Here is a 26,004-nt window from a genome sequence, read left to right on the forward strand (position 1 = left end):
ACCAAAGGGAACTGTGAGAAGGCCAGGAGTGAGGACAGGGGGAGGTGGCAGTTTTTGTGGCTTCTGAGGTGGGGCACTTCCGGGCCCACAGTGAGGCCCGGGAGTGGGAGCTGGCCGGCTAAAGAAGAGGAAAAAAAGGAGGTCTTTGGCGGGGTGGACGGGTAGTTACAAAATGGGGGGGGGTGCCCACTTGGGTGCTGAAATCCACCACGATGCTGCCAAGATGTCAGATAAAGACAGACACTGAGTTCCCTTGGCGCAAACCCAGGTGCCTCCAACGCCACCCCAACACTTTCACATTCTTACAGCCACTGGGACACCTGCCCCGAACCTTGAATGTTTGCCCGTGGATCCCCAGGACAATGTCCCAATCCCTCTCCTCTTCCTCAAAGGCCGGCCCTCTGTGATCACCCGGCACGGACCAGGAAACCCCCAGGAACAGACGATGCCAGTGCCCTGAAACCCCATGTAAAGCATTTCTGTGTCCACCAGTCCATTTCCCAACTGCCAGCACCACCGAGGCTTTGTGGAAGGTCTGTCCGCACACCAGAGCTTGCTCTGCCTGCAGGCGGGAGCAGCCGACTAATGGCTGACAGCAAGGGGTGGATAAATGCCCCGGCTCCCTGGCTGTGGCGGTGCGTAACTCTGAGGGGTGTTCTACGTGGGCTCCCGGGGTTCCCAGCAGGATTAAGCCCCCACTGTCCACACTGCTCGGCTTCCCTGTCTCACTTCCTCAGTGCCCTACTGGCAATTCCCAGGATCACTTCGGAAGAAACGACTTGATCTCAAATCTTCACCTCAAGGAGCTTCTCCTGAGAAAAGCCAAGCAGCTGGAGTGCCCATGCTGAGCAGCTGCCAGGTACTGTACGAGTGGTACTCAGTGACATCCTCTGGGACCGGGCCTCCCTGTCTCTGCTCTGCGGTCCTCGGGCCCCTTGCAAGATGGCTGCCACCATGACGTCTCGCAAGCCCGTCCACAGACTTCCCTTCGAGTCCCATTGGCCAGAATAGGATCACATGACGTTTCCCGAGCCAATCACTGGCAAAGGGAATAGCTTTGCCAAGGTGGCTTAGACCAATGACAAAAGTAACACAGAAGGCCTCCTACTTCTGTGAAAGTGTTGAAGAAAGAGGAGAAAGAGGAAGAAGGGAGAAGAAAAAAAGAACAAAAAGAACCAAAATTTGTAATGCCCAAAGAACAACTTTATGAGCTCAAATATTCATATTTGTCTATGTTATAAATATTAAGACGTGAAATAGTGAAAAGACGGAACTGGTTGATCCTGCATGCCCTTCCTTCCTTCCTTCCTTCCTTCCTTCCTTCCTTCCTTCCTTCCTTCCTTCCTTCCTTCGTTCCTTCCTTCCTTCCTTCCTTCCTTCCTTCCCTCCCTCCCTCCCTCCCTCCTTCCTTCCTTCCTTCCCTCCCTCCTTCCTTCCTTCCTTCCTTCCTTCCTCCCTCCCTTCCTCCCTCCTTCCCTCCTGCCTGCCCGCCTGCCTGCCTGCCTACATATATTGAGTGTTTACTATGCCCTTGCCCTAAAGGAGCTCAGAGGCTACTTGCTGGGGGTCGGGGTGGGCAGACAAGAAAAGCACAGAAAACTGAGTGTGCAAAGGACAGGGTGTCAGAGGCATAACCTATGGATCCCCTGATTCAGCTGTCTCTTCACCCGGTACACACCTGCCCCCCCCCCCCCCCCCCCCGCCGCCGCAGCCATCCAGGATCATGCCTGCCCTACACAGCCACTCTCCTCCAGGAAGCCTTTCCTGATTTCCCTCGGTGTCCAGGATCTACCCCGTCCCTGCGCCCCCTGGGACCTTGGACGGACCAGGCGCTGGGCTGACACTGCCTTGGCTGCCTCTGAAGTGCCCTTATGTCCATTTGTCCTGTCTTCCCCATTAAGGGTGAGGGCTCCAAGAGGGAGGGGGCTGTGTCCCCAGAGCTGACCCACAGCCTAGGCAGACCTGCCCTGCCCAGGCCCAACCTGCTTCTGGACTCCTCTCCCTGTCTCTCCCATCAATTTCTTATTTAATAAAAATCAATTTCTGTCCCGGTTTTTGCCATGTACATAAAAGACTATGGCATCAATTAGCCTCCGCTCTCTCTCTCCCCCTCTCTTTTTCTTCCTCGTCTTTTTGGGAAACCTCTTTGTAGGGAAAAATCTCATATTTCAGCAATTTGCATTATCCACACACTCAGCTTTGAAGTTCTAAGTTATGGTATGAAAAGGACCCACTTATCTGCCCATAAAAAATGTTCAAAGCTTATAAATTCCCTGAAACAGATGTACATTATCATTGGATTTGCCTTTCTTTTTGCTAGAGCATGCCTAATAGAGTTTGGCGCCCCCTGGCCCCCTTCCCCCGCCCCGTTAGCATCTTGTCTCCACAGAAGCCCGCTCCCCACTGGGCCAGACTGACTTCAAAGGTCCCAGGCTGTCTGTTAGAAGCAAAGCACAAAGTGGGAACATAGGGGCCTTTTAAATCCCCCGCGTTTAAGTCAATATCATGCCTCCCTTCTTTCCCCTCTTCTGGTGGAGGGACATAAGTCAGCCATTCCTTTTCTGCCTTCACGAGCGCCAATTCAGCAATTACGAGAGAGAGAGAGAGAGAGAGAGAGAGGAAATTGAGGCCTCTTTCTCCCTCAGCCTCTGTCTTTGCCCTCTTGTTCTTTCCAACTTCACTTTCTGTTCCTCCCCCCACTTGAGAAGATATTGCTCAACAGCAAGGAAGGTATCACTGATCCTCGGTGTAGACAAACAAGTGGATCTTTAGCACTTTTGTGGGCAAGAGTGTCACACGCGGCTTCTGTCCGACAGGCTGCCATTGTGTCTTATGATGAGAGCCCCCTCTCCAGGCAACAGTTTACAATCTCCCTAAGTGACCAGAGAGTCACACCCTAACCACCCTCCCCGCCCTGACCTTCCAACTTTTTGATGTGTCCTCAGAGTAATGAGCAAACTCTCCATGGTGACCCTCCCAGGCCCTGCCCTCCCCGGGCCTCCCTCTTGCTGTCTGCGTTCAGCCTCACTGGCTTCCATCAGTTCATCCAATGGCCCACCTTTTCTCCCACCCCAGGGCCTTTGCACAAGCTGTTTCTTCTATCTTTTCACCTTTCCTCCTTAGCCTTGAGGTCTCCACTTGAATGTGGCTTCTTGGAGAGGCCTTCTCCAGCCCTGGTCTCAATCATGTCTCCTCTGTTATTCGCTCACACATCCCCCCCAGAAATGATCACAGTTGATAACAATGTAATTTTTGTCTGACTGTTGTTCCCCTACTAGGTTGAAAGCTCTGCGAAGGGAGGGAGGATGTCTATTTTATTTGGCGCTGAGCATGGCTCCTGGTACATAGTAGTTGACCAGTAAATATTTGAGGGTACAGACAGAAAGAAGAATTCGGAGATGAATTTGGGACAGGTGTGGTCCAGGGAAAGGCCAGATGGGCCTGAGAGGAGCCTCTCTGCACAGCGAGTACCAAGTTTGGGTCACCCTTTGCTCTGACTGTGTCAATTTTGGAGTGGTCAGCTCCCAGGGACAGACTCGCAGGAACTAAACCGCACAGCAGGGCTGAGTGAGATCCCTGAATGCCAACCTCTCCACAATGAAGGAGGGGAGGAGGAAAAGAAGAAACAAGGGAGGAAGGGAGGGGGTGAGGAAAAAAAGTTCACATGGATCGCACTAGAATATTCCGATCAGGAATTTCTGAACAAATCACAATCAGATGTTGCCTTATTGAGGATAGAAGCAGAGAAATGAAATCAGGTGACAACGGTCATCTGGGGAGGATCTGGCCAGGGGACAGAGTCACCCAAAGTCACCCAGGTCCCATGTGCCTGGACTACCCCGGGAGCCCATCGGCCAAGCCCAGTGGTGTTACCGCTCCTCCCCATGCTACCCAAAGCATCCCCGGTACATTCCCGGTCTTCAGTCTGTCCAAATGCCACGACCCATCCCTGAGGGCAGAGTCAACATGTTAACGCACCTGAGCACAATCTGTGAGAGGGGAGGCTCCCTGCCCACTTGTCTTTATGAATGCAACCAGCAGAAAAGCCTGGAGCACTAGCGTGGGCCCTATGCGAGCTCCAGCCCGGGGTCGTGTGTGGGAGGCCGGAGGCCCTGTCCTCCAGCCGCTCTAACAAGGGTCCATCTTTTTTGTTTGTTTGTTTAAAAGATTTTATTTATTTATTTGAGAGAGAGAGAATGAGAGAGAGAGAGAGAGCACAGGAGAAGGGGGAAGGGTCAGAGGGAGAAGCAGACTCCCCGCTGAGCAAGGGAGCCCGACGTGGACTCGATCCAGCGACTCCAGGACCATGACCTGAGCCGAAGGCAGTCGCTTAACCGACTGAGCCACCCAGGCGCCCCTAACAAGTGTCTATCTTTGCAGGGCCTTTGGGATTACAAAATAATCTTTGGTGAGCAAGACCGTGCTTTGGTGGCCACGGATGTTAACTAAATAATCAGAGGCACAAACAAGAAATATACAAGCCGATTCTGATTATTCACAGTCTTTATTTATGAATTTGCCTACTCTCTAAAATGTAGAGACTTGTAACCTCCAATTCGATACTCACAATGCATTCACACTCGATCAGCAAAAAATTTAAGCCCCTTAGCTGTGCGGGTTTCCAACTGACGTCAAACAAGGCGATGTTCTGCCTTCTTGTTTCAGCTCTCATGCTACAAACAAGTGTCCTTGCTGTAGTCTACTTCATGCCACACTTCTTGTATTTGTGTGCCTTGTGTTGGTGATTTCGCTGTTTAAAATGCCCCCCAAATGTGGTACTGACATGCTGTCTAGTGTTCCGAGGCACCAGAAGCCTGTGAAAACGCATGTTAAATCAGCTTCATTCAAGCATGAATTACACTGCTGTTGGCCATGAGTTTGATGTTAACGAATCAACAATATATTGTAAATCAGGTATCTTTAAACAGAAACACACACACAACAAGGCTAGGTATTGACTGGTGGATGAAAACGTTGCAACCAGAGGCTCGCAGGAACCTAACCCTTTACGTCTCCTAAGAGCGATGGTTCATTGTGTGCTAATTCAGTGTTAGCAATGACTGTACAGAACATAACAGGACTCGACTGTAATTATGAACATGATCAGTGCTATGAAGAAGGGACCGGCAGGGCACCATCTTGCTGCAGCTGGGGTCTCGGGCTGGGCCAGCACGCCCACCTCCAGAGCTTCCCCTTCACTCACATTTGCCCAGACTTGGCTGGTAGAGGAGAGGTAGGACCAGTCTTTGCTCATCTTTGCCAATGTCCGAAGGCTCCCTGGAAAGGGAGAGTCAAGTGGCTAACAGCTTGCCCTATCCTCAGGTGTCACTCTGTGTTTAACCCAACCACACATTAACCGTGACCATGGTATAAGTCACTTAGCAGAATAGTCTCATGGTTTCTTCACAAGGGTGTCCGAAGGATGTCAGCAAATGCAGGCTGAGCATACGGTAGGTGCTCCATAAGTGATAAGTATGGTGATTTAGACTCCTCAGTAATCCTGGGGCTCAAGGCCTGGTCCCAGGGGGCTGGACCAAACTCTCTGAGGACAAGGAGAATCCCAGATGCAGGGCAGCTAAGAACTGTCCCAGAGGCTCCCGTTTCCCCCACTGGTGGGGGGAAGGAACTGCTGGGCATAGCTCTTAGGGCACCAGTCCTACCGCTGCCACATCTGTTTAGCGTCCAGAGCTGCCACTCCAAGGCCCACTTGTCTGAAACCATGGGCAGCCTCATTATGTAAATGAGATTTAAGGCCCAGAGAGGCGGCCGGGGTGGGGGGTGGGGGGTCTTGCCCAAGTTCACACTGCAGGTCAGGTTTGGAAGAAATGGAGTGACCTCATCGAATGTGGAAAGGAAAAGTAATAGGGCAGGTGGGGCAGCCCTCAAGACTGTACCTCCTTCCCCAGGAACCCGGTGGGGCCAGATTCTCATAACAGCGGCTGCCATTTCTTGAGGGCCTACTGTGTGCCAGGCTCCGAGCCGAGCACTTGGTACCCACTGGATCGTTTACTCTGATCCTTACAACGCCCCAGGGAGGTGGGTACTCTGATTAGCTCCATGTTGCAGAGAGGCAACTGAGGCACAGAGAGGTTGGGCAGCAGGGCCCATAGCGGTCCCAATGGTCACACAGCTGGGAAGTGGCAGAACCAGGTTTCAGTTAGGGTCTGCCTGACCCCAAAGTCCATACTCTCAACCACCGGAGCTGAGCCCCCAAGCCTGCATTTGGGGCCTGGCTGCTGGATCCCGTCCCCCTCCTCCAAAGTTCATCCACCAAACCAGAGGGGCAGGATCCAGGAGCTACATCTGGATCTGCAGATGGGAAAGGGCCAAACGCCCAAACTGAACTGTGAGTCGCAGCCCCAGAGAGGTAGTGCCGGGCCTGGACAGGGCAGTGCTGGGCTTCCCCACAGGCCCACCCTGAGAACCCCCCTCATCAGCAGCCTTTCCTGTTGCGTCCTCCAAGAGAGCTGAGCCATGTGGGGATTTGCTCAGGGAATGTAATGTGTAAGACTCTCCTCTTGTATTTCTCCCCTTGCTTACATCTCCGAAGACCCTGGAGCTAAAAAGCAAAGCGGATCTCATTAGGCCCATTTTACAGAAAAGCAAACTGAGTCTCTGAGCAGTGAAGTTGCTGGCCCAGGGTCATCAGCTCAACCCAGCCAGATGGAGTCCAGCCAAAGTCTTTTGAGTTGGGACTCTTTCCACCCACTTTGCCTCTTTACACAGTGATGGGCATGGTCTCACGCAGGTTGGCACCCTCTGCAACGGGCCCCCAACCAACCCTGCCCCAGCTAAAGGGGGAATGGGGCCATGTGCTGAGGGCGGATTTCTAGAACTGGCCCCAAAGATCTTCCCCGTGAAAATCCTCCCGTGCCTGGAACGCCCCCATTAGCAGCTAAAACTCTGCCTTGAACAGGCCCAGGTTTTCATGGGCATCGCTGGCCCTCAAAGGTGCCTGAGCGTCTTCGGGGTCAAGAGCTGAGATGCTGCAGGGGCAATCCAGGGAAGGCGCACGGGCCCCAGTCTGATGGGGCTCCAAGACACTGGCAGGCATGCGCACTATCTGAAGGGGCATCCCAATAGCTCCTGGGGATCCCTGCCTTGTTCGGAAGGTGGGCCTGGTGGAATGGCATTTTTTGACCTTTATGAGAAAAGCTCAAAATCCAGATATATAGATGAAACCTTCAGATTCGGGAAATTAATTCAAAACTTTTGAAACCCCAGATGGGTCAATCATGACATGTTGATGGGTACGCGTTGGGTACAGCCCAAGGGATCAGAGGGTAGAAGAGAAAGCCCGGAGAGGCTCAGAGGAGGCAGGGGATGGGAAGGATGGGAGGGCGACAAGCTCTCAGGGAGGGTGGCTCTGAGCCCTGCACCACGCCACCACCGCCCCCCGCCACCCCGCCGCCCCGAGGCGCCGCAGACGGCTGACTGTTGGACCAGCAGAACAGGCCTCCAACTGACCACAGCCAAGCTTTGCCTAGGCAAGCAGGATCTCCACAACGGCCCCGGCAGAGTCCCTGGCCCGGGACTGAGGCTGTGGAAACCCTCTCCCCAGACATCACAGATGCCGATCCCCACGTCCCCCAGCAGGCAGCGGAGGTCACAGATTGGAGAGGGGGCCTGGGAGCTGGTCTGGACTCAGCTGCAGGAAGGAATGTCATTATGGACTGCACATGCCTCCTCTGGACTCAGTTCTCCCATCTTTAAAATGGGGACAGTAATTCCTGCCCAACCACAACCGGCTATTCACAAACACGATGAACATTCAGCCAAACGTTCACTGGTTTCTGACTGTGGGGGACGGTGGCGGGGGGGTGGGTGAGGGGTTGTTGCAGTGAAGGGTTGTTCTTTTCAAATAAAGCTCCATTTTGTCCTTTCTTTTCTTTTCTTTTTTTTTTTTTTTTAATTCTTTAAACAGTAAAAGACTGCAGTTTTCTTTTCTTTTCCATTCTTATTTTAAAAAAATTAGAAGCCGGTGATGCTGTGTTGCTTTCCCAGACTTTTATCTGAACTATGCTTTGCACAGCTCCACAGTCAAGGATTCAGCCGCAGGAGAACGCCCACAAACCCGCCAGTCACTAAAGGGCTCCCAATCCGCAATCCTCTCCCTCCTGCCCTCCTTTCTCTGACATTCCTTCTTTTCCCTTTAGTGACCACCTACTGCGCGCATGCTCCAGGAAGGGCAGTTCCAGAAGTCCCTGCCAGGGCGGGTGGGCACCTTCCAGCCTCGGAGGAAACCAGCAGCCACAGCGAGACGCTGCCTGCCCCTTTGTCTGGGCACCGGCTAAGTCGGCTCCAAGAAGTGAGGCCTTGTTGTTCAAGAAACAAATAGAGTCAGCTTTGATGGACTTCTCCAGAATTTTGCGGTGAGAAATATCTAGAAGGGAGTTATTTTAGTGGAGCAGGGGGGCAAGTCAAAGCTTGGGGTGAGGGTAGAGAGTTGGGGGTGGTAATCCTATTATAGTGCTCACAGCCCCTTAAGGCCTTCATCCTGCTCGCCTCCTCTAGGGCCTCCTCAGATCCTGGTAGTTATTCCATGGCTGGATAATCATACCCTGATTATCTTTCTTCTAAATCTCTGACGCCCCTCTCTGCATACCTCTTCCCTCCAGACATGGGGGATCAGGAAGGGCCTTCCAAAGGGTCAGCCCAGACATGGCCCCCAATGCAGACCCTTGGAGGGGCGGGGCAGGGCGCCCTAAGCTTGACCATAACCAAGCCTGGGTCTACAGTGCTGCAGAGAGGGGTCAGCTGGTGGTTGCGCCAAGCCCCTACTCCCCAAGGCTGGCCTTGACCGAAGACACCAGTGCCCCCCGCATCAAGCAAGGACCCCAAAACAAAGTGGGAAGATCGAGAAAAGGCCACTTGCATCTCCCCGAAGAGCCAAGAAGGAAGGAGAGAGTGTGGTCCACACACCAGGGGTCACTGTGGACCCATCCTAGTTGGGAGACATGCCTGGGAATCTCCCTAGAGCTGGCTGTCCTTAGGTGCCTGTGGTTTTGCAGGGGAGGTTATTGAGGGCCCAGGTGGCAGGGCAATGAGGAAAAGAACTCGGCCTGCACCCGGAGGGCTGTTACTGAATTATCCAGTTTTGTCCACAGGTGTGGCCGTGGCCACTTGCTCCAACATCAGGAGGCTTTTTGGAGGCTCGCGGTGGGGAAGGGGCATGGGGAGCGCTCTCTGCCTCATTTACACCTCAGTGCACGTGGTCCTGAAGGGAGGGCCCCCTAGGGTTCCACCCTGCTTGCTCCAAGGCGTAGCCGCAGGGTTTCTCACGTTGTAGCCTCTGGGCCCAAGGGCAACAGCACTCCCTGGGGTGGGAGCCGGTCAAGGGCACTCATGCCTGCTGTCATCACAGCCCAGACCCACATGATCTCACTCTCTGGGGTGGGGGGAGCGGGCGCTGGATGTCTGCATCTAACATGCTCCCTGGGAGAGTCTTATGGCCCCTGAAGTTAGGGATTTCCCTCGAACGGGGCCTTCTGAGGTCATCTGGGGAGAATGCAGGCTCAGGGTTCTCAATCTGGCTCACCGCAAGTCCGGAAGTCTGCTGGGAGCTGAAACACCTTGATGCCTCTTCAAAGTCAAGGCCAGCCTTGGGGAGTAGGAGCTTGGTGCAACCACCAGCTGACCCTCTCTGCAGCACTGTAGACCCAGGCTTGGTTAGGGTCAAGCTTAGGGCTCCCTGCCCCGCCCCTCCCGGATGTTTCCTTTGCCTCTTCCTTCCAGACATGGGGGATCAGGCAGGGCCCTCCAAAGGGTCAGCCCAGACATGGCCCCCAGTGCAGACCCTTGGAGGGGTGGGGCAGGGCACCCTAAGCTTGACCACAACCAAGGCTGGCCAACCCCCAGACCAGCGAATCAGTATCGGAGGCGGGCCCAGGAACTGGTATTTTAAAAAACCTCCCCGGGTGATTGTGAAACCCTCAGGATGAGAGTTAGAGGCTGTGAACGGTCAGCTCTGCCCTCCCCGCCCCCGCCCCCCACGGGGTGGTCGATGCCCAAGTCATGTCTGGAGGGTCTCCTGTCGAGGTAAAGCCCCTCTTGTCTCCACCAGGCTCACAGGCTGAATGCACCGAGCTTCTCCCCCTTCGTGGGGACAAAGTGGAGGGGAAGAGAGCCTAGGGCATGGTCCATGGGAGCTGGGGAAACCAGGCCCGGCTCTGAGTGTCATTTCCTCCCCGGAGTCACCTTCTACTACTAGAAAAATGGGTCTCACACTCATTCCCCCTCCTCATGTTAAAGGAAGATGCTGAGGGCAGAAAGCCCCTGGCGGAGACATACATTGATCCATATAGTCATTCAAGGGCACAACAGCCCCTGAGAACAGGGGCCAGGTTCAGAGGTCTGCGGGTCTGGGAGAAGGTGACAAGACAAAAACCAGATCAGAGCCCCCAACAAGGCTAGTGATGAAACTTTAATGACTGGGGAAGGGTGCTCTTGGCACCACTTTTTGGGGTCACTAAAGCGTTTGTCTGAACTACCCCTATTGGCTCTGCAAAACACAGCACGTGCACGCGGAGAAGGGGTGAAGCCAGGCCGCGCCCACGGGGCTTGGGGGGCAAAGGCAGGGCTGGGAGGGCAGAGGCTGGGCCTGGACTGGACCAGGGCAAGGCTGCCGTGGGGTCTTTTGGGGCCTGCCACCCCCCAGGTGTCTGCTGGGTGCAACCCTGCCTTCAACGAGCAGGTGAGCATGGGGGTGGGGGGTCGGAGGGTGTCACAGTCGGCTTACACCAGGCACCTCTCAAGGGTCCTCTTCCATTCCCGCGAGTGCTGACGGGCCTCCCAGAAGCTGGGGTCATTAGTGGAGGCGGCTGACAGAAATGGTACTTGAATACAGGCCACCTTCCCTCCTCCTGCCACCTCCAAGGCTGCCTTCCCTCCGGCCCTGTAATGATGTGACATCTAAACGCTGAGAACAACGAAGGAGAAGCCAAAGAAACTGCTCCCGGCTGTTTCCTTTGCCAAAAGGTGTCATTGGCACGGCTGGGTGGGAAGTGCCCGAGACCCCCAGGCTCCCCGACACCTCAGTGCTCCCCAGGAGATGAGAGCAGGGCCGGGCAGCTGCCAGCCTCACACCTCAGCCCGGCTGGCTGCCTGACACCGCAGACATCCTCGGGGCCCCGGGACAGATGAGCAGAAACGGGGCATCCTAGCCACCAATTAGCGCTTGCGCGCGCGAGCGCACGACACTGGCCAAGCCGAGTCCGGTCCCCCGGACACCTTCTCCCCAGGCCCCAGAGGAGCTCAGGGCTCAGGGTCCTGGAGAAGCAGCAACGGTTCCTCAGGGAAGGATGTCAGGAGATTTACAAACAAGACAAAACTCACCCGTACCAGCCTGCAGGAAAATGTGCTCAAAGCCTCCCCCAGGGAGTGTGGTTGACCCCTTCTAGTTTTCTTTTCCTTCCCTGCTTCCTTCCTTCCTCCCTTCCTCCCTCGCTCCTCTTCTTTTTTCTCTCTCTTCTTCCTTCAACTTCTAACTATTTGGAACAACTTCTTTTAGAGGTCATTTAAAATCTACCAACATTGAAATCACACATGCCCTTGAACTCAGCAGTTCGGTGCTGGTGCTGTCCCTCTTGCTCCTGCCGGTGGGCACCGGGTCAAACTGAGCACAAGGACCCACCGTGCCCCTGGGATGAGAGACCCACAGGTCGGGCAGGAGGGGATGGGGCAAGTCCGTGACAGTGCCTCCGAGCCAGAGAAGGCTGAGCAGCTGTTAGAGAGAAGGCGGCGAGCTCTACAGCCACGGGGGTTGGCTCTCCAAATACATGAGGTCACAGAGGAAAGGCCTGAGTATGAAGACTATGTTACTCCTAGGGTAAAAATAAAAAAGTGGGGGTGGGAAGGGGATTAAGCAGCATGGCAGTGTTTTCTTTCTTAAAAATAGATCTGAAATAAATACTGTAAACTGTCAGCTTTTGTCAAATCTGGGCGGTGAGTTCAGTTACTGTTACCGTTTCTGTTTCAAACCTTGTTTGAAATATTTAATAAAATAACGAAACGGGGCAGGGGAGAGAGGGATAGGTGGCGCACAGAGGATTTCTAGGGCAGGGAAAATACTCTGTGTGATATTATAATGACGGATACGTCATTGCATATTTGTCCAAACCCACAGAATGTCCAACACCAAAAGTGAACCCCAAGGCAAACTATGGACTTTGGATCATTACAGTGGGTCCCTGTAGGTTTATCCTTGGTTAAAAAAAAAAAAAAAAAAAAAGAAGTACCATTCTGGTGAGAGATGTTGACGACGGGGGAGGCTGTGCATGCACGGAGTAAGGAGTATGTGGGAAATCTCTGTATCTTCCCCTCGATTTTGTTGGAAACCTAAAACTGCTCTGAAACAAGTCTTTTCAAAGAATTAACAAAATTTGAGCGGGGAGATATCTTACAGAAATGCGTTTATTCTTGTAAATAATGGTCTAACATCTTCGTGGTGCTCCTCTGGGCCGGGCCTATGTTAACTCGGTGAATTCTTGCAACAACCCTGTGGGGTAGGTCTCTTATGATCCCCCTCTACAGAGGGGAAACGGAGGCTTGAGAAGTACCGTGTATCGCTTGAAGCACAGAGCACTGGGGAAGTCAGAATTTGAACCCAGGCAGCCTGGCCGCAAAGTCTGAGTCACAACCCCCAAGCCTCACTGAATGATTCAGCCCAGGAGGGGCCCGGGAAGATTAGAGTCAGGGATTCCGGAGGAAGTGTACTTTTTTACTGCACACCGGTTCTGTACTATTTGAATCTTTTAACATGTGCACAGGTCACGATTTTTCAAAATGGTATTTTAAATAAATCCCAGTTGCTAAGAAATCACCGAATCCTGGCGGGCGTGGGGCTGCGAGAGGTGGTGTGGAACCCCCTCTCTGAGGCTGAGGGAACACTCTACAGTCCCTGCAGGGAGACTCCGCGCGTGGACCCAATCCCTGGTTCCTTTCCACCTTGCATTAATTCTAGCCCTGGGTCCCCGGCTCAGCACCCTGCCTTTCCTTTCTTCCCACAGACTCCGCCCCCAGGCCACCGGGGTTGGACATGTGACCCGAGGTGGGCCATAGTGATTGGCCCAGGAGTGGGTACCGGATCTAAGCCCAGCCAATCAGAATCCTGCCCTGGACGATCCCTAGCAGAAGATCTTTTTCCAGCCGGTCGTGGGGCTCGGAGGGCCTGCAAGCCCCACAGCGTGACCAGGCCTGTCGAGGTAGAAGTCTAAACCGAGAGAGGGAGGGGCAGGACCCAGCGCCTCTCGGCTTCATCCCCACCCTGGCTCCTGTCCTCTCAAAGCCAGCTCCCTGCCTGCCTTAGTTACATTCCCATCAGTTTCAGTTGGATGCCGACTGATAGAAGCCCACAACTCAAAACAAGGGAAGCCCTGATCCAGTGGTTACAGGGGTCCGGGAAGACTAGAATCCCAGCTTGGCCACCTGCTGTGTGATCTCTAGCGAATTAGTTAACCTCTCTGAGCCTGGCGCTCTCCCTGAGTTCACTCTCAAAAAGTAACTCCTTACCAGCCACGTTCAACCAAACCCAGAGGCTCTGGAAGACGAGATGCTACGCAGCAGAGAGCCAGGCAGCCACGCAGCAGAGAGCCAGGCAGCTGGCCACTCCTTCATGTGTCCCTCTCTGCCCAGAAAGAACGTCCCTGTGGCCCTCAACAGCTCCCTCGCCTTGTGGCTCCCTCTGGCTCCCAGGGGCTTCAGCCAATAGTGTCGCGAAAGGATGCAGGGCAGGAAGGAGTGGGGCCAGGAGATGGATTTCTCTGTAGGGTCCCCACAGGCTGGCTGCGTCCCCGAGTGACGGCCCCACGGCTCTGTCTGAAGATGACTCCCACCCTCTCTGCTCCACTGCAGGGGCGGGAGGGGCCCCACATAGCGCTCGCCCTGGATTCTGCACTCTTTCCGGAGGCTTGGCCCACACTTTGTAAATATTCCCTCAGATTACCCCGTTGGAGATTGTGTCATGTTTTCCACGGGACCCCCACTGGTTGACAGTGGTCCTCTTCCCAGTCTCCCTAGGCTCTCATCGGACGAAGTCGTGCTCTGTGCAGGACACTGCTCCGGGGCCCCAACTCCGGCCACTGTCCCCGTTGCCCTCCCGGCTTCTGGACTCCAGCAGGCCTCTCTAAATCTGTCAGACCCCGGGCCCCGAGAAAGGACCTGCCGAGGAGAGGCAAGTGACCGTTCGCATCTGATGGACAGTGGTCCCACCGGGAGGCACACAGGGTGACATCTGGGCTCCGAACATGTCTAGAGAAGCAAGTCACTGATTTCTGCACACCGGAAAAGTTACCTGAGAGTGTATATTTATAGAAAGATACATCGAAACGGACAGATGGCTCCTAGCTATAGATACACGAAGCTCTGTTGGAGAACCACGAAGGTAGGTATATATTTGCCAACGGTAGAGAACATGAGGTTTCCACATCTTCGGTCACAACCGACAACACACAAATGCCCGATCTGGGAAAACCACACTTGCTTTTGTGGTTGGGTTCCCTCTCCAGAGGTTTCCAAAATGAGAAGGCTGGTTTCAGGGGCAGTCTTTAAATATGTGTGTGTGTGTGTGTGTGTGTGTATCTTTCTAAAGAAGAGAGAACAAGGCAAGGGAGGAGGAGAAGCGTATTTTCACGTGGTGCACGGCAGAAAAGATGGGCCTGGTTTGGGGCGAGGACGTGATCCCGCCGGAGGGGAGGGAGAGGGAACTCCAGAAAGGGCAGCTAGGGTTTCTAGGTTGGGACGTAAAACACAACAGCCACGAAGGTCACGCGTCCGCGGTCCGCTGAAATCCCTTGTAGCACGTTACAATCAGTTAAGGGCAAAAGAAAATCAGAATAATACTAAGAGGTAGCAGCTGTTTATCTTCTCGGAGATTTCGAGGGTCTCTGGAAGCGGGCCAGGTAAGGGTGTTCTCCTGCAAGAGACTGGGGTAGGGCACAGTCCTGGCCGAGGGCTCCCCAAGAGCCGGGAAGGGTGTGGACCAGCCTGCGTGGAAACTGCCCCTCGGGAGCCCGAGCGAGCCTCCACCCTCAACAGGCCACTTCCAAACCCAGAGTCATTTTCTTGGGTAAGTTATGCAGTCCTCACAACATATAAATAAAAGTTTAGTTCTGTGTTTCCATATATCTTCTACATGGAGGCTAGCTGAATATTAGTGGAGTAACAATAATTATTAATAACAATAATCGTCATAATAACAATAATTAATAGAATAATAATGCCTTGGGGGGCCTGGGGAAGGGGGGGGTCCTTCATATGGCCGGGGTGGGGGCTTCCGGGGAGGGGCCTATGTCTGGTAAAAGTGGTGGTAATGGTGGTGGTGTTCGTGGTGGTGGTGATGTTCGTGTCTCTGGACCGCCTGGCCGGCCGGGCTCTCATACACCACCACGGCCGGCAGGTCCCTCACACGGTCCCTCCCCACGACACTGCCGCCCACGGCCAGGGGTGCCTGCAGACCCCGGCAGCCCTGCTGGCTCTCCTTGGCTCGGTGTGCTTGTGCTTCTTGGGCCCGAGGGGTGGCAGCGGGGGGAGGAGGGCGGGGCTGGCGGCCAAGTGGGCGGCTGGGGACACGGCAGGGACGGCGGGGCCCGGAGGGGCTTTGCTTCGTGCCCCTCTGGCCACGTGGCCCACACCCACGCTCTTGCCCTGGGCCTTGGGGGACCTCACAAAGTGCTTGCTCCCGTCCTGGGCGCCCCGGAGCCGCTGCTGGACCTCCGAGACCTTGGCGAATGGGGTGTCAAGGAAGTGGAAGGAGCCCGGCTCCGCGCCTTGGGGCTTTCGGTGTGGGACGTGGATGGCTTCTGGCTCATGGGAGCGAGACCGAGTGGGGTTGGAGGTGCGGGGGGGCAGCTCTGACTTCTGGGCCACTGATGGGGAGCCTAGGAACCAATTTAACAGATATTTAATGAGCACCTACTATGTGCCGGGGCTGCCCTGTGCCCCAGAAACCCCCTCCAGCCTCTGTGCTCCAAGACTGGTAACTGTTCTGAGAGCTCCCCTCCCCGCCCTGACGGCTCCTCGCTGCCTTGGAGGAACCTCTCTGGAATGGAACTTGGCCATCTGCAAAGGGGGAAGATCTGCTGCTTTGTTAGGTTCTTAAAAATGAGTAACTCCCGGGGCGCCTGGGTGGCTCAGTTGGTTAAGCGACTGCCTTCGGCTCAGGTCAGGATCCTGGAGTCCCGGGATCGAGCCCCGCATCGGGCTCCCTGCTCAGCGGGGGGTCTGCTTCTCCCTCTGACCCTCTTCCCTCTCGTGCTCTCTGTCTCTCATTCTCTCTCTCTCTCAAATAAATAAATAAAATTAAAAAAAAAAAGAGTAACTCCCCTTCCGAGAGAGAAGAGAAAGAGAGAGACACTGGTAGCTGTCTTAGGTCATGGGAACAGAAAGAAATGGACAAGCATATTCTTTTAACTTATGGAGGTGACCAACAGGGATTACACACAGAAGGAGGAAGGGGAGAAAGGAGTTGGGGGTGTGAAATTAAGGGGGCTACCTCTTCATTTATCTTAGCAGGGGGTCAACACATGTCAACAGCTGATGAAGAGGGAGCAGCATTTTGCTCATGGAACAGGGAGAGGGTGGGAGTGGCCTGGGGCGGGGCACAGAGCCACTGTTTCCATTGCACGACAGGCCCTGAGATACTATTTGATTTCGTTCAACTTGGGGCATGTGTTCGTTTTTAAAACGTTTTTAATGTTGTCTCCTCCAAGAAGACTCTTTAACCCATCCAGTAAAAGCTGCACCTTCCCCCAGCCCAGGGGGGTGTAAGGAGCGCCACCCGGCACGGCCGCCCCCCCCCCCCCCACCGCCCCAGCGCTCCCCTCGCCCTGCTTCACGGGTGGCAAGAGCTCCCTTACCGGGCCCAAACTGGGACGTGTAGTTCTCTATGCCGGCGAGATCTAAGTAGTGGTTTCTCCTCTCAATGTTCTCATCCACGCAATGGGGGTAGCAGCCGGACTGTTCCAGACGGCTGTCACCCTGGAACCTAGGGCAAGAAGGCCAGTGAGCGGGTGGGCACCGGCCCTCAGTGGGGTTAGCCCCATGGTCTCCTGGGAAGTCACTGGGACGAATCCTTCTGGACCCTTCATTCATCTCCTTCTGGGTCTTGGGAAGGGGTGGGAAGGGGTGGGGAGGGGAGGGAGCGGTCATCTTGGCAATCTGTGTGTCTAGTTCCCTCCATGGCAGTGGAGACGTAGACGTCTGTTGGCCTCCCTGGGCCTTCTGGGAGGACTGGAGAGGCGTTTACTTTGAACAGGTCCAAAGTAAAGGTGAGGGGTTACTGGTCAAAACTTAAGGAAGCCCAGAAGTCAGGCTTTGAACCATATGCGCCCTGGGCAGACAGGAGACCTCACCCCTGGGTTGGTTTCCCAGACAGCGTGGGCAGCAGAAGCCCCCAAGCCACTGGAGTTGAGGGGGGCAGGCTCTGTAAGCCAAGAATGGTGTGTGTGTGTGTGTGTGTGTGTGTGTGTGTGTGTGTGTGTGTGTGTGTGTGTCAGGAGGGGGTGGGGAGAGAGGTGCCCCCAGAGGCCACCTTTCTCCCACTGCAGGAGTCTGGGCTCCCTGCCTCTCCCCTGCAAGGCTCTCTGAGCTCCAGCCCCACCCCTCTCATCCCCCCCCCCCCTACTCCCCAACGCAGCTAGCCTGCAGCCTGCGTGCCCCTCCCCACACCAAGCTGTGGCCCCTGCTGGGACTGCCTTCAGTCTTTCCCCTCTGGGCCGGTGCCTGTCCCAATCCAGTCACTTCCTTTCGGTTCCCCCGGGGCAGGTACTGCCATCCGGCCCCTGACTTCCGGCCACAGATGCCTCCTACATCCTCACACCTCCTACACTGCTGTTACTTTATATTCCGGTTTACTCGATGCTTTTCTTTAAACACGCTCTCTCTTCGCTTCCCTCCTTCCTTTCCTTCCCTCCCTGCAGTTAAACAAATAACAGGTGGAAGAGAATCGCAGCCTTACAATCCCTTAGCCACAATTCTGAAATGCAAAAAGCATGAAGACAAAGATTTTTCATAACTTCTTTGGCAGCCGAGCCTGCCCTAAACGGATGTAAAGGGAACTATAGCCTTTATATCACTTCGTGTGGATATTCATACGTGTCAGCGCAGAAATTTCAGCGTGTGAAATCCCAGGGTGCTGCCCAGATGCCAAGTAGAATATATGAGAAATGTGCTGGAACATCTCTTCTAAAACCCAACGAATGCTGAATTTCAAAACATTTCTGGCGCACAGCGTTTTGGACAAAGGAATGTGGACCTACATTTAGTCATTTTCTAAAAATGGAGTTTGATTTGTGAGCCTGTCCTCTGAAATTACTGCCCCCTGAAGAGAAAACAGACTGGAGCCCCTGCTCAAAATCCCTCAGATGCAGGTACACAGCTGGTGCTCAATATGTGCTCAGGGACACTGGGCTGTCGTCCACCCGCCCCCCCCCCCCCACACACATACCCACTGTACCTGAGTGGGGCTCGCTGCTTCTTCTCCCAGCTTCGCAGCTCCTCGGCAGGCTTGGTCTCCGCTCTGGGCCTTATGCTCTGCAGGTCTGAGTCCCACCCGAGAAACAGCCAAGTGAGTGGCTTATACCTGTGCCCGCCAGCTTCCTGGCTCTGGTGAGGTTTTCTAAGCTCCCCTGCATGCAACCCTTGACAACTGGCCCACGGCGGCTCACCATGGCTCTGTGGGAAGGGTTCTCCAAGCGAGGACCAGACAGAGGGGGCTCACAGCTACCTGGCCCCTTATCTTCTCCCCCGCAGACTCCCCTGCCCCGCAGACTCCTCAGCTGGCCACGTCCCCGCCCACCTCCAAGGCTGTGCCTACACAGGGCCTCCCACCTGTAATTCCTTTCTTATCCAAATCCTGCTCTTTCAAGGACCTGCTCAAATTCCACCTGTCCACAAAGTCGCTCCCAGGAAAAGACCCCAGGGCTCCTTTCCACTCTTCCCAGGGCAGGGTGTGATCCTTCCTGAGAGCTGGGAGTGGACTGGCCTCTGTGGCCGGGGCGGGGGGGGGACACCAGCCCCTCACCAGGGTGATTGAGAAGGATGCCCTTCTTGCCCTGGCTTCCGTCCGGGGCCACCGTGAGCTTCACCCGCAGCGTCTTGCTTGACGTCGGGGAATGGTTGACGGAGGAGTCAACCACCTCGTAGATGGTGTGCAGCAGGCTGGTGATGTCCTGCAGGGGAGCGAAGCAGAGAGCCACCCGGGGCTTCAGCCACAAGGGCATCCACACACAGCCCGGGGAATCAGAGGCCCTGGTGAAACCTGAGGAAGGGAAAGCCCCCTGGCTCCCCCAGAAGTCAAGCCTAAGGCAGAAACGTGCACATGAGGTTCATTTGGGAGGGGATCCTAGAACGCAGGAGCAAAGGGGCAGGAGCGGGCGATGATGATGTGAGTGAGGGTCCAGCCACGGGCAACCGGCCTCAGTCGCGCTTGGGTCCTCGGAGGGACTGTGTGGACCGCCCCCTCAGAAGAGTCTCATCCCTCCGGGGTAGAGTTGCCCTGGGGGTTGATGCTACACTGCCGGGACTTCTGGGCTGTCCTGCAAAGGCTGAGCCAGCCCCCACTTGGGAGAAAGCTCTTACGGTGGGCGCTGTCCCCCAGCAGCAGGTGAACTGAGAGGCAGGTCAGGGAGACTGCTGGAAGAGGGGCACTGACAGCACCTGCTTCGGGTCTGATGAGCTCCTTCTGAGTGCAAAATGGAGAACTAGATGTGTCGCTACAGATAAACTGTTCTGTGAGAACTTGACCCAATCTCATCTTCTCTCTGGGCCTCAGTTATGCCCTCAAGCAGAACAGAGATGTCCAACCCGTACTCCGTGAAGTGTCTCAGAGACTTCTGACCGGGGAATGGAGGGATAAAATATGAAGGGATGCAGGGGAGGCTTCCAGCTTTAAATGATGAAGCCTCTGGAAAAGGTATTGGCTCTCTATAGGTCGGGCCCACAGATGGCCACTTATCTGCCCTGTGGCTCTTCATAAACAGACAGACTCAGCCCTCACCTTATTCCCCACCCCTAAGCAGTTCAGACAGAGGTGACAGAGGTGACACCAAGCACTACCACGGCCAGGCAGGTATATGGATGACTGACCCGGAGTGGGGAACCCACAGAGGTGGCACCCACTCGGCACCGCTGACTAGCTCCATGGCAGCGCTGGCTAAGGGAGGGTCATTCCAGAAATCCAGAATCTTCTGCTAAATCTTCAGAATCTCTGATACTGGAAACTCTTTTTAATTTTTGTCAACTCCCCATTTTCCCATCTCCCCAGCCCCTGGTGACCACCATTCCACTTTCTGACTCTATGAATCTGACTCTTCCAGGTATCTCATAGAAGTGGAATCACGTGGGATTGGCCTTTTTGTGACCGGCTTGTTGCACTTTGCGCGAGGTCCCGGGGGCCCATCCCTATTGTGGCACCTGGTAGAATTTCCTCTCTTTTTTAAGGCTAAATAATACTGCATTATATGTTTATATCCACTCCTCTGCTGCGGGAAGCCAGGGACACTTGGGTGGCTTCCACCTTTTGGCTTTTGGGAAAAGTGCTGCTGTGGGCCTGGGGGTCCAAGTGTCTCCTTGAGACCCTGCTTTGGGCTACAGAGACTCAGAAGTAGAATTGCTGGGTCGTACGGGAATTCTCTGTTTAGCTTTCTGAGGACCTTCCACAGCAGCCGTGCCATCTGAACATTCCGCCCACAGCACACAGGGGTTCTGCTGTCGTCGCTTCCTCGGGGACACTCGTCATTGTCGGTCTGTTGGGGATTTTTTATGGGTAGCCATCTTAACGCATATAAGGTGAGATCCCCCTGCGGTTTTGATTTGCACCTCCTAATGATGAGTGATGTTGAGCACTTTTTCGTGGGCCTCTTGGCCATTAATTTGTATCTCTTCTTTGGAGAAATGATCAAGTTCTTTGCCCATTTTTTAATTGGGTTGTTGGTTTTCCTGCTGTGGAGGTGCAGTCCTTTTTATATTCTGTATGTTAATCTTTTATCAGATACGTGATTTGCAAATATTTTCTCTCGTTCTGTAGGTTGCCTTCCACTCTGCTGTGTCCTTTGATGCACATTAGTTTTGAATTTTGAGGTAGTCCATTCATCTATTTTTACTTCGGTTGCCTGTGATAACTTAATTTTTAACAAAACCTTCCGGGGGACTGGGCCGGAACATCTCGGGGCTACATTGGGATTGTGAAGGCTTCCGGTTTGAGACCCAGGCTCGCTGGCTCACTCAGCAATCTCAGCTCCTCTGGCCAGGCCCGCAGAGGATCCCTCTTCTCGCCCCTTCTTCCCTTGACCTGCTCTGCATACCCACGTTTGCCCCCGCCTTCTTAGGAAGTCCATGCAGGAAGCACCAGTGTCTCCATTTTACAGATGAGGAAGGTGGGGTGCACCAACATCATCCCCCAAGTGTCCTATCCCAAGCCAGGGGTGGGGGCCAGTGACTCGGGGTCTAGGAACAGGCCTGCTCTGGCAATCCCAGCTGAAAAAGCCGACTCTTGCCTGAACAGGGCCCAACACACAGAAGTAGGTGCCCGTGAATATTTATTGCACAAATGAACAGGTACTTTCTTCTGAGTGGGGAAGGGAGCCCAGACGCCAGCTCGGGGCCGTAGCTGCAGTGAGGTGGGAGCCTGTCTGCCCCAGCGCACAGAAACATGCCTGCAGACAGGCAGAGAGCATGGAGGGGACCCGTATTTATAGCCAGCTTTGAGGAGTGGCCTTGGGGCTAAAAATAGACCAAGGGGAAACACGAGGCTGGGTTCTCCCTGGACTGGAAGCCAGCCCCCTAGCTCCTCGGCAGGAGGAAGACACGATCCAGGGATGGCCTTCTCTAGGCCGGGCGGGGGCACCTTCCTCGGGAACCCTCACCTCCCTGCTCTTCCTCTCATTACCGAGGGTAAAGAAAGGCAAGATGCAGAACCAGATGGCAGTGTCTGCCCACGGGTTTCTGCAAGGCCTCCGAGGTGGGGGGCCAACCCTCTTATGGTCATCATCTCCGAACCAGCAAGGAATGAAGGCGGTGGTTAGCAGGGGCAGCGGAGTCTTGGCCGCCACACAAGTCAGAAGAGAGGGCAATACCACCCAGTGCACCCCCCGAGAAGCCCAGCCCGGCTTGAGAGAGACAGCTGGGGGCCACCGCCATTCAGCTCAGTTAACCAAGCTTCCAGACTGCAGTGTGGTTCCCCGTGAAGATAATTACACTGCAGCGGCCATTCCCAAACAGGATGGGGAGGAACGGTGGCCGCTCACTCCACACAAAGCATCACAGCTGGAGGGGGCTGGGGGTTCACCTAAACCATGCCCCCCCCCCGGCCTCCCCAACATCTCCAACCAAGAAGGGTTTTTCCACTGCTTCCCAAGTACCCAGGCCCCTCTTGGGGCTTTGCCTGCCCGGAATCCGTTCCCCTGCCCCCTAATAACTGCAGTAGCTCAGACCAGGTCCTGCCCCTGCTTGATTTTATATTGTGAGCCGATTACACGCCCCCTCTCACTTTCGGTATTCGTGGCTCACGTCCCTGATAACTTCCCCTCGGCTCCAAGACCCAGAATAGGGCCATCTCGAGCATCGCAAACCCATGGCAAAAATGACTGGGTCGGGGCCACTCGTGTGAGGGGGTCGGAGCCAGTGAGAATCAGTTCTGGAACTTCTGAATTGGGAGGGCTGCTGAGAGTCCCGGATAGAGGGAAAACGTCAGCCATCGCCTTGCTACTGGCCAGGGGCAAGGCTGCTGAGCAATGGAGGAACACAGAGGAAACAGAGCCACTGAGGGTAGCTAGTCTTGAAGGCACTGAGCCTCTGGATCCAGCCATGCCTGAAGTCAGTGCCCTGGACCACATTTTAGTTATGTGAATCAATATGTTCCTTTTTTTTTTTTTAACCTATAACAGTTTGCTGGGATTCTGTCACTTACCTCCCCAAGAGCCCTGCATGATTATAAGTCACTCACAGTTTCTTCCCCAGCCCTGTTCGAATATTCCTTAAGCCACGGCCTGAGGAAGAAATACCCTTTTTTTTCACCCAGGCGTCCCCTCTGACAGCTTCTCCTGCACGAGCCACAGAAAAGAAAATCTGTAGCTCTGAACCAGGCAGGGAGAGAAGACAGCAAAGCTTCTCTGGGGACACCCCGGACGCCCTCGTGAGCTGGACGTGAGGCGGGTGTGGAGCCAGCCACGCTGCTCTCAGACCCCTATGCAGTCCGGTAGCAGGTCCCACATCTGAAAACCAGGGCCTCCTGGGGAGGGAGAGGATGTCGCAGAGGGACGGTGGGAAAAGCGACGAGGAGGCAGAAGGGGTGGCACCCAGGCCCAGGGTGAAAGGGAGGCAGAGACTGCAGTAGCTCCAACCAGGTCCTGCCCCTGCTTCCCCTAACCCACCGGTGGCTTCCCTGAGCCCCAGGACCCCAAGCCAGGGCCTGCCACACGGGTCTCCTCCAGCACCTTCGACACCCCGAGCACTCCTGCTCTGCACCTGCCAGGCCCCTCTCCCCCAGCTCCGCACAGCCACACTCCCCTAGGAGGTTCCCTAGACACACGGGCCCCTCTCTGTCGCACTATTGACCCCTTTCACCTCCCAACCGTCCTGTAACTGGGACCGACATCCCTCAGCAGCTGTCAGAACCACAGGCTGGGAGCTGTGTCTGAACTGTCCGTCCCCTCGCCCCCACAGCTGGGGCATGGCGGGTGCGCACAGTGGGTGCTCAGTATTCAGACAGAGATGTGGAACAAGGGTGAGAGGCATGCAGCGGGGACAGAGGTGTGGCAGGAGGGCTGAGGGCAGAGACGCCGGCGTTCGGGGGGACAAGGGCAGTGAAGCCCAGGCCCGTGGCCAGGCCAGGCGTAGAGCTCTCGGTGCTGGGGCTCATTCCTGCCCTGGCAGAGGGAGGCACCGCCTGGCCTCCGTGTGCCCACCCGGCCCCAGCTCCTGGGCACACTGGCTGAGAAGGGAAGCGGCCTGGGATGGTCGCAGCCCCTGCCCCAGCCAGAGCTCTGGGACTCGAGGGAGGAGGCAGGACGGGACGTTGTTGGGACTCAGGGTCCTCCTCTGGGGAGCCCTCAGGGCTCCGTGCCTGCCTCCCGCCCTTCCCCTCCCCCCGGGGTGGGGGGCAGTGCCTAGGCTGAGTGCAGGGGAGCCCGGCCGCCCCATCCTCTGTCCCCGCTGCCCACTCACCAGGCAGCTCTGGGACAGCCCTCCAGGTCTCCCTGAAGCCCCGGCGGCCCGGCAGGTGCACTCACCTCACGGGTGACCTTGCCATTGTTGTCAAAGTCGTACAGGGTGAAGGTCCACTCCTGCCGGCTGTCCTCTTCTACGGACACATCACACTGTAGCTCCTGGACACAGACAGACAACCACGGACGTGGCTGGAGTACCCAGAGGCCAGGTCACGGGGCGGCTGCCTCCCCACTGCCCTCCCCAGACCTTGTGTGAAGGAAGAGCACAATGACCATGACATGAGGGGCCAGGTGGGCAGGCCAGGCCGGGCAGGGGAGGTCTGGCCCAGGGAGAGATGGCTGCGGGGATGCCAGACAGCCTCTGGGTCTTTGAAGGCAAAGGAAACACGGGGCGGGGAGGGGGACGTGAGCTGGGGGTCTGAGAGGAGGCTTCGTGGCCTCAGGGAGACGGAACCTGGACCAAGGGACAGAAGTTACTGGAAGACACGGGGACCAGTAACGGGAAGCTATTACAGGATGCCCACGGTGGTCACCTGACCTGGAAGGCAGGAGAGGGTGAGCGAGCACAAAAAGGTGCTCAGCCCCGGGTGCCAGCAAGTACATGCCCTCCATGGCTGTGTGACCCTGGGCGTGGCTTCTCTGTACCTCAGTTTCCCCTCATGTAAATTATGGGAAAGGCCAGTACTGATCTCACGAGGCTGATGGGAGCCTGAAGCACCCCACCCCACATCCCCTCGGCGCTCCCGGGCAGCTGTGATGGACGGTTCCCAACCTCCCACCTCAAGCAGCCAGCTTCTGTGTCCGGGGAAGACCTGAAAAGCCAGGGATTGAGTGCCCGGGGGCAGCGTGAGGCATTCGGCACGGCCCCAGCTGCTCTGGCACCGATCCACCCATTCACCCACTGGTATTGGCTTCCCTCCTTTGCTGCTCCCTGGGATCACCTGCCAAGTCCTTGCCTCAGGCTCTGCAACGGGGGAACTGGAAAAAGCGTGGAACTGTTTGGCACCTAGAGAAGTCCAATTAATGATAGTAGCTGCCATTGTCTTTGCTGTAATGTTAACATATGATGCACGTAATGTTAACAATGACTTCATTATCATCACTCACAGGACCCGACGTGTCTAACCACAGGCACCCGAGCTGGGCAGTGATGAGCTCTGATCCTGGCAGTGTGTATGCAGGAGCCAGCTGAACACCAGATAGAAAGTTCGAGAAAGGCTGGCTGGTTTGGCAAAGAGGGTCACAAGAGTCTATGAAAACAAGCAAAGACGCTCCCAGGCCATTCTGCTCCACGTCTTGCCTCAGCTGCCCTCTCCTTTTGCAGGAAGACGGGCTCAGGCCCCCAGAGAGGAGTGGTACCTGGCCTCTGAACGCCAGCAGGGATGTGCCCGAGCGCGGCGTCCCTGCCCCCAGCCTCTGCAGCTCGAAGCCAGTTCCCTCCAGCAGTCCTTGGGCGGCCCACGCGGAGTTCAAAGTCAGCCTTCCCTCAGTTGTGACATGCCCGTCTGATACCTGCCAAGTGCCCGTTCTGCTCTGTGAGGCACCGTTTCATGTAGCACAGCGCTCGCCCCGCACACGTGCCGCGCCCCCACCCCTCCCCCCCCCCCCCACCCCCCCCCCCCCCCCCCCCCCCCCCCCACACTCACACACTCACACTCACACAGCGTTTATCTGATTCCTTCTCCTTGGCCTTCCTGCGCGGCTCCAAAGACAGCTCGGGGTTCAGTAACTATCCCCCCTCGACTTCTGTCATATATGTCTTTGTTCCCCCGTCCCCCCACCACCTGGGCTTCTCAGGTGAGTCCTCCCCATGGGCCATGGATGAGTCCCGGGCAGTCAGCCG

At 55.6% G+C, this 26,004-nt stretch overlaps 1 protein-coding gene across 1 annotated transcript in view; it reads right to left on the minus strand.

Moving 5' to 3' along the window:
• Positions 1 to 14,278: 14,278 nt before the first annotated feature.
• NKD1 (NKD inhibitor of WNT signaling pathway 1) overlaps positions 14,279 to 26,004 on the minus strand; it is an 83,447-nt gene continuing 71,721 nt past the window's right edge. The window contains 6 exon segments of the mRNA XM_035725340.1: positions 14,279 to 15,487; positions 15,490 to 15,875; positions 16,854 to 16,981; positions 18,452 to 18,536; positions 19,019 to 19,166; positions 24,225 to 24,320. Coding sequence (XP_035581233.1) covers positions 15,284 to 15,487; positions 15,490 to 15,875; positions 16,854 to 16,981; positions 18,452 to 18,536; positions 19,019 to 19,166; positions 24,225 to 24,320 — 1,047 coding nt within the window. The 3' untranslated portion in view covers positions 14,279 to 15,283.

Source organism: Zalophus californianus, chromosome 17, assembly GCF_009762305.2.
Source record: "Zalophus californianus isolate mZalCal1 chromosome 17, mZalCal1.pri.v2, whole genome shotgun sequence".
NCBI classification, from domain to species: domain Eukaryota; kingdom Metazoa; phylum Chordata; class Mammalia; order Carnivora; family Otariidae; genus Zalophus; species Zalophus californianus.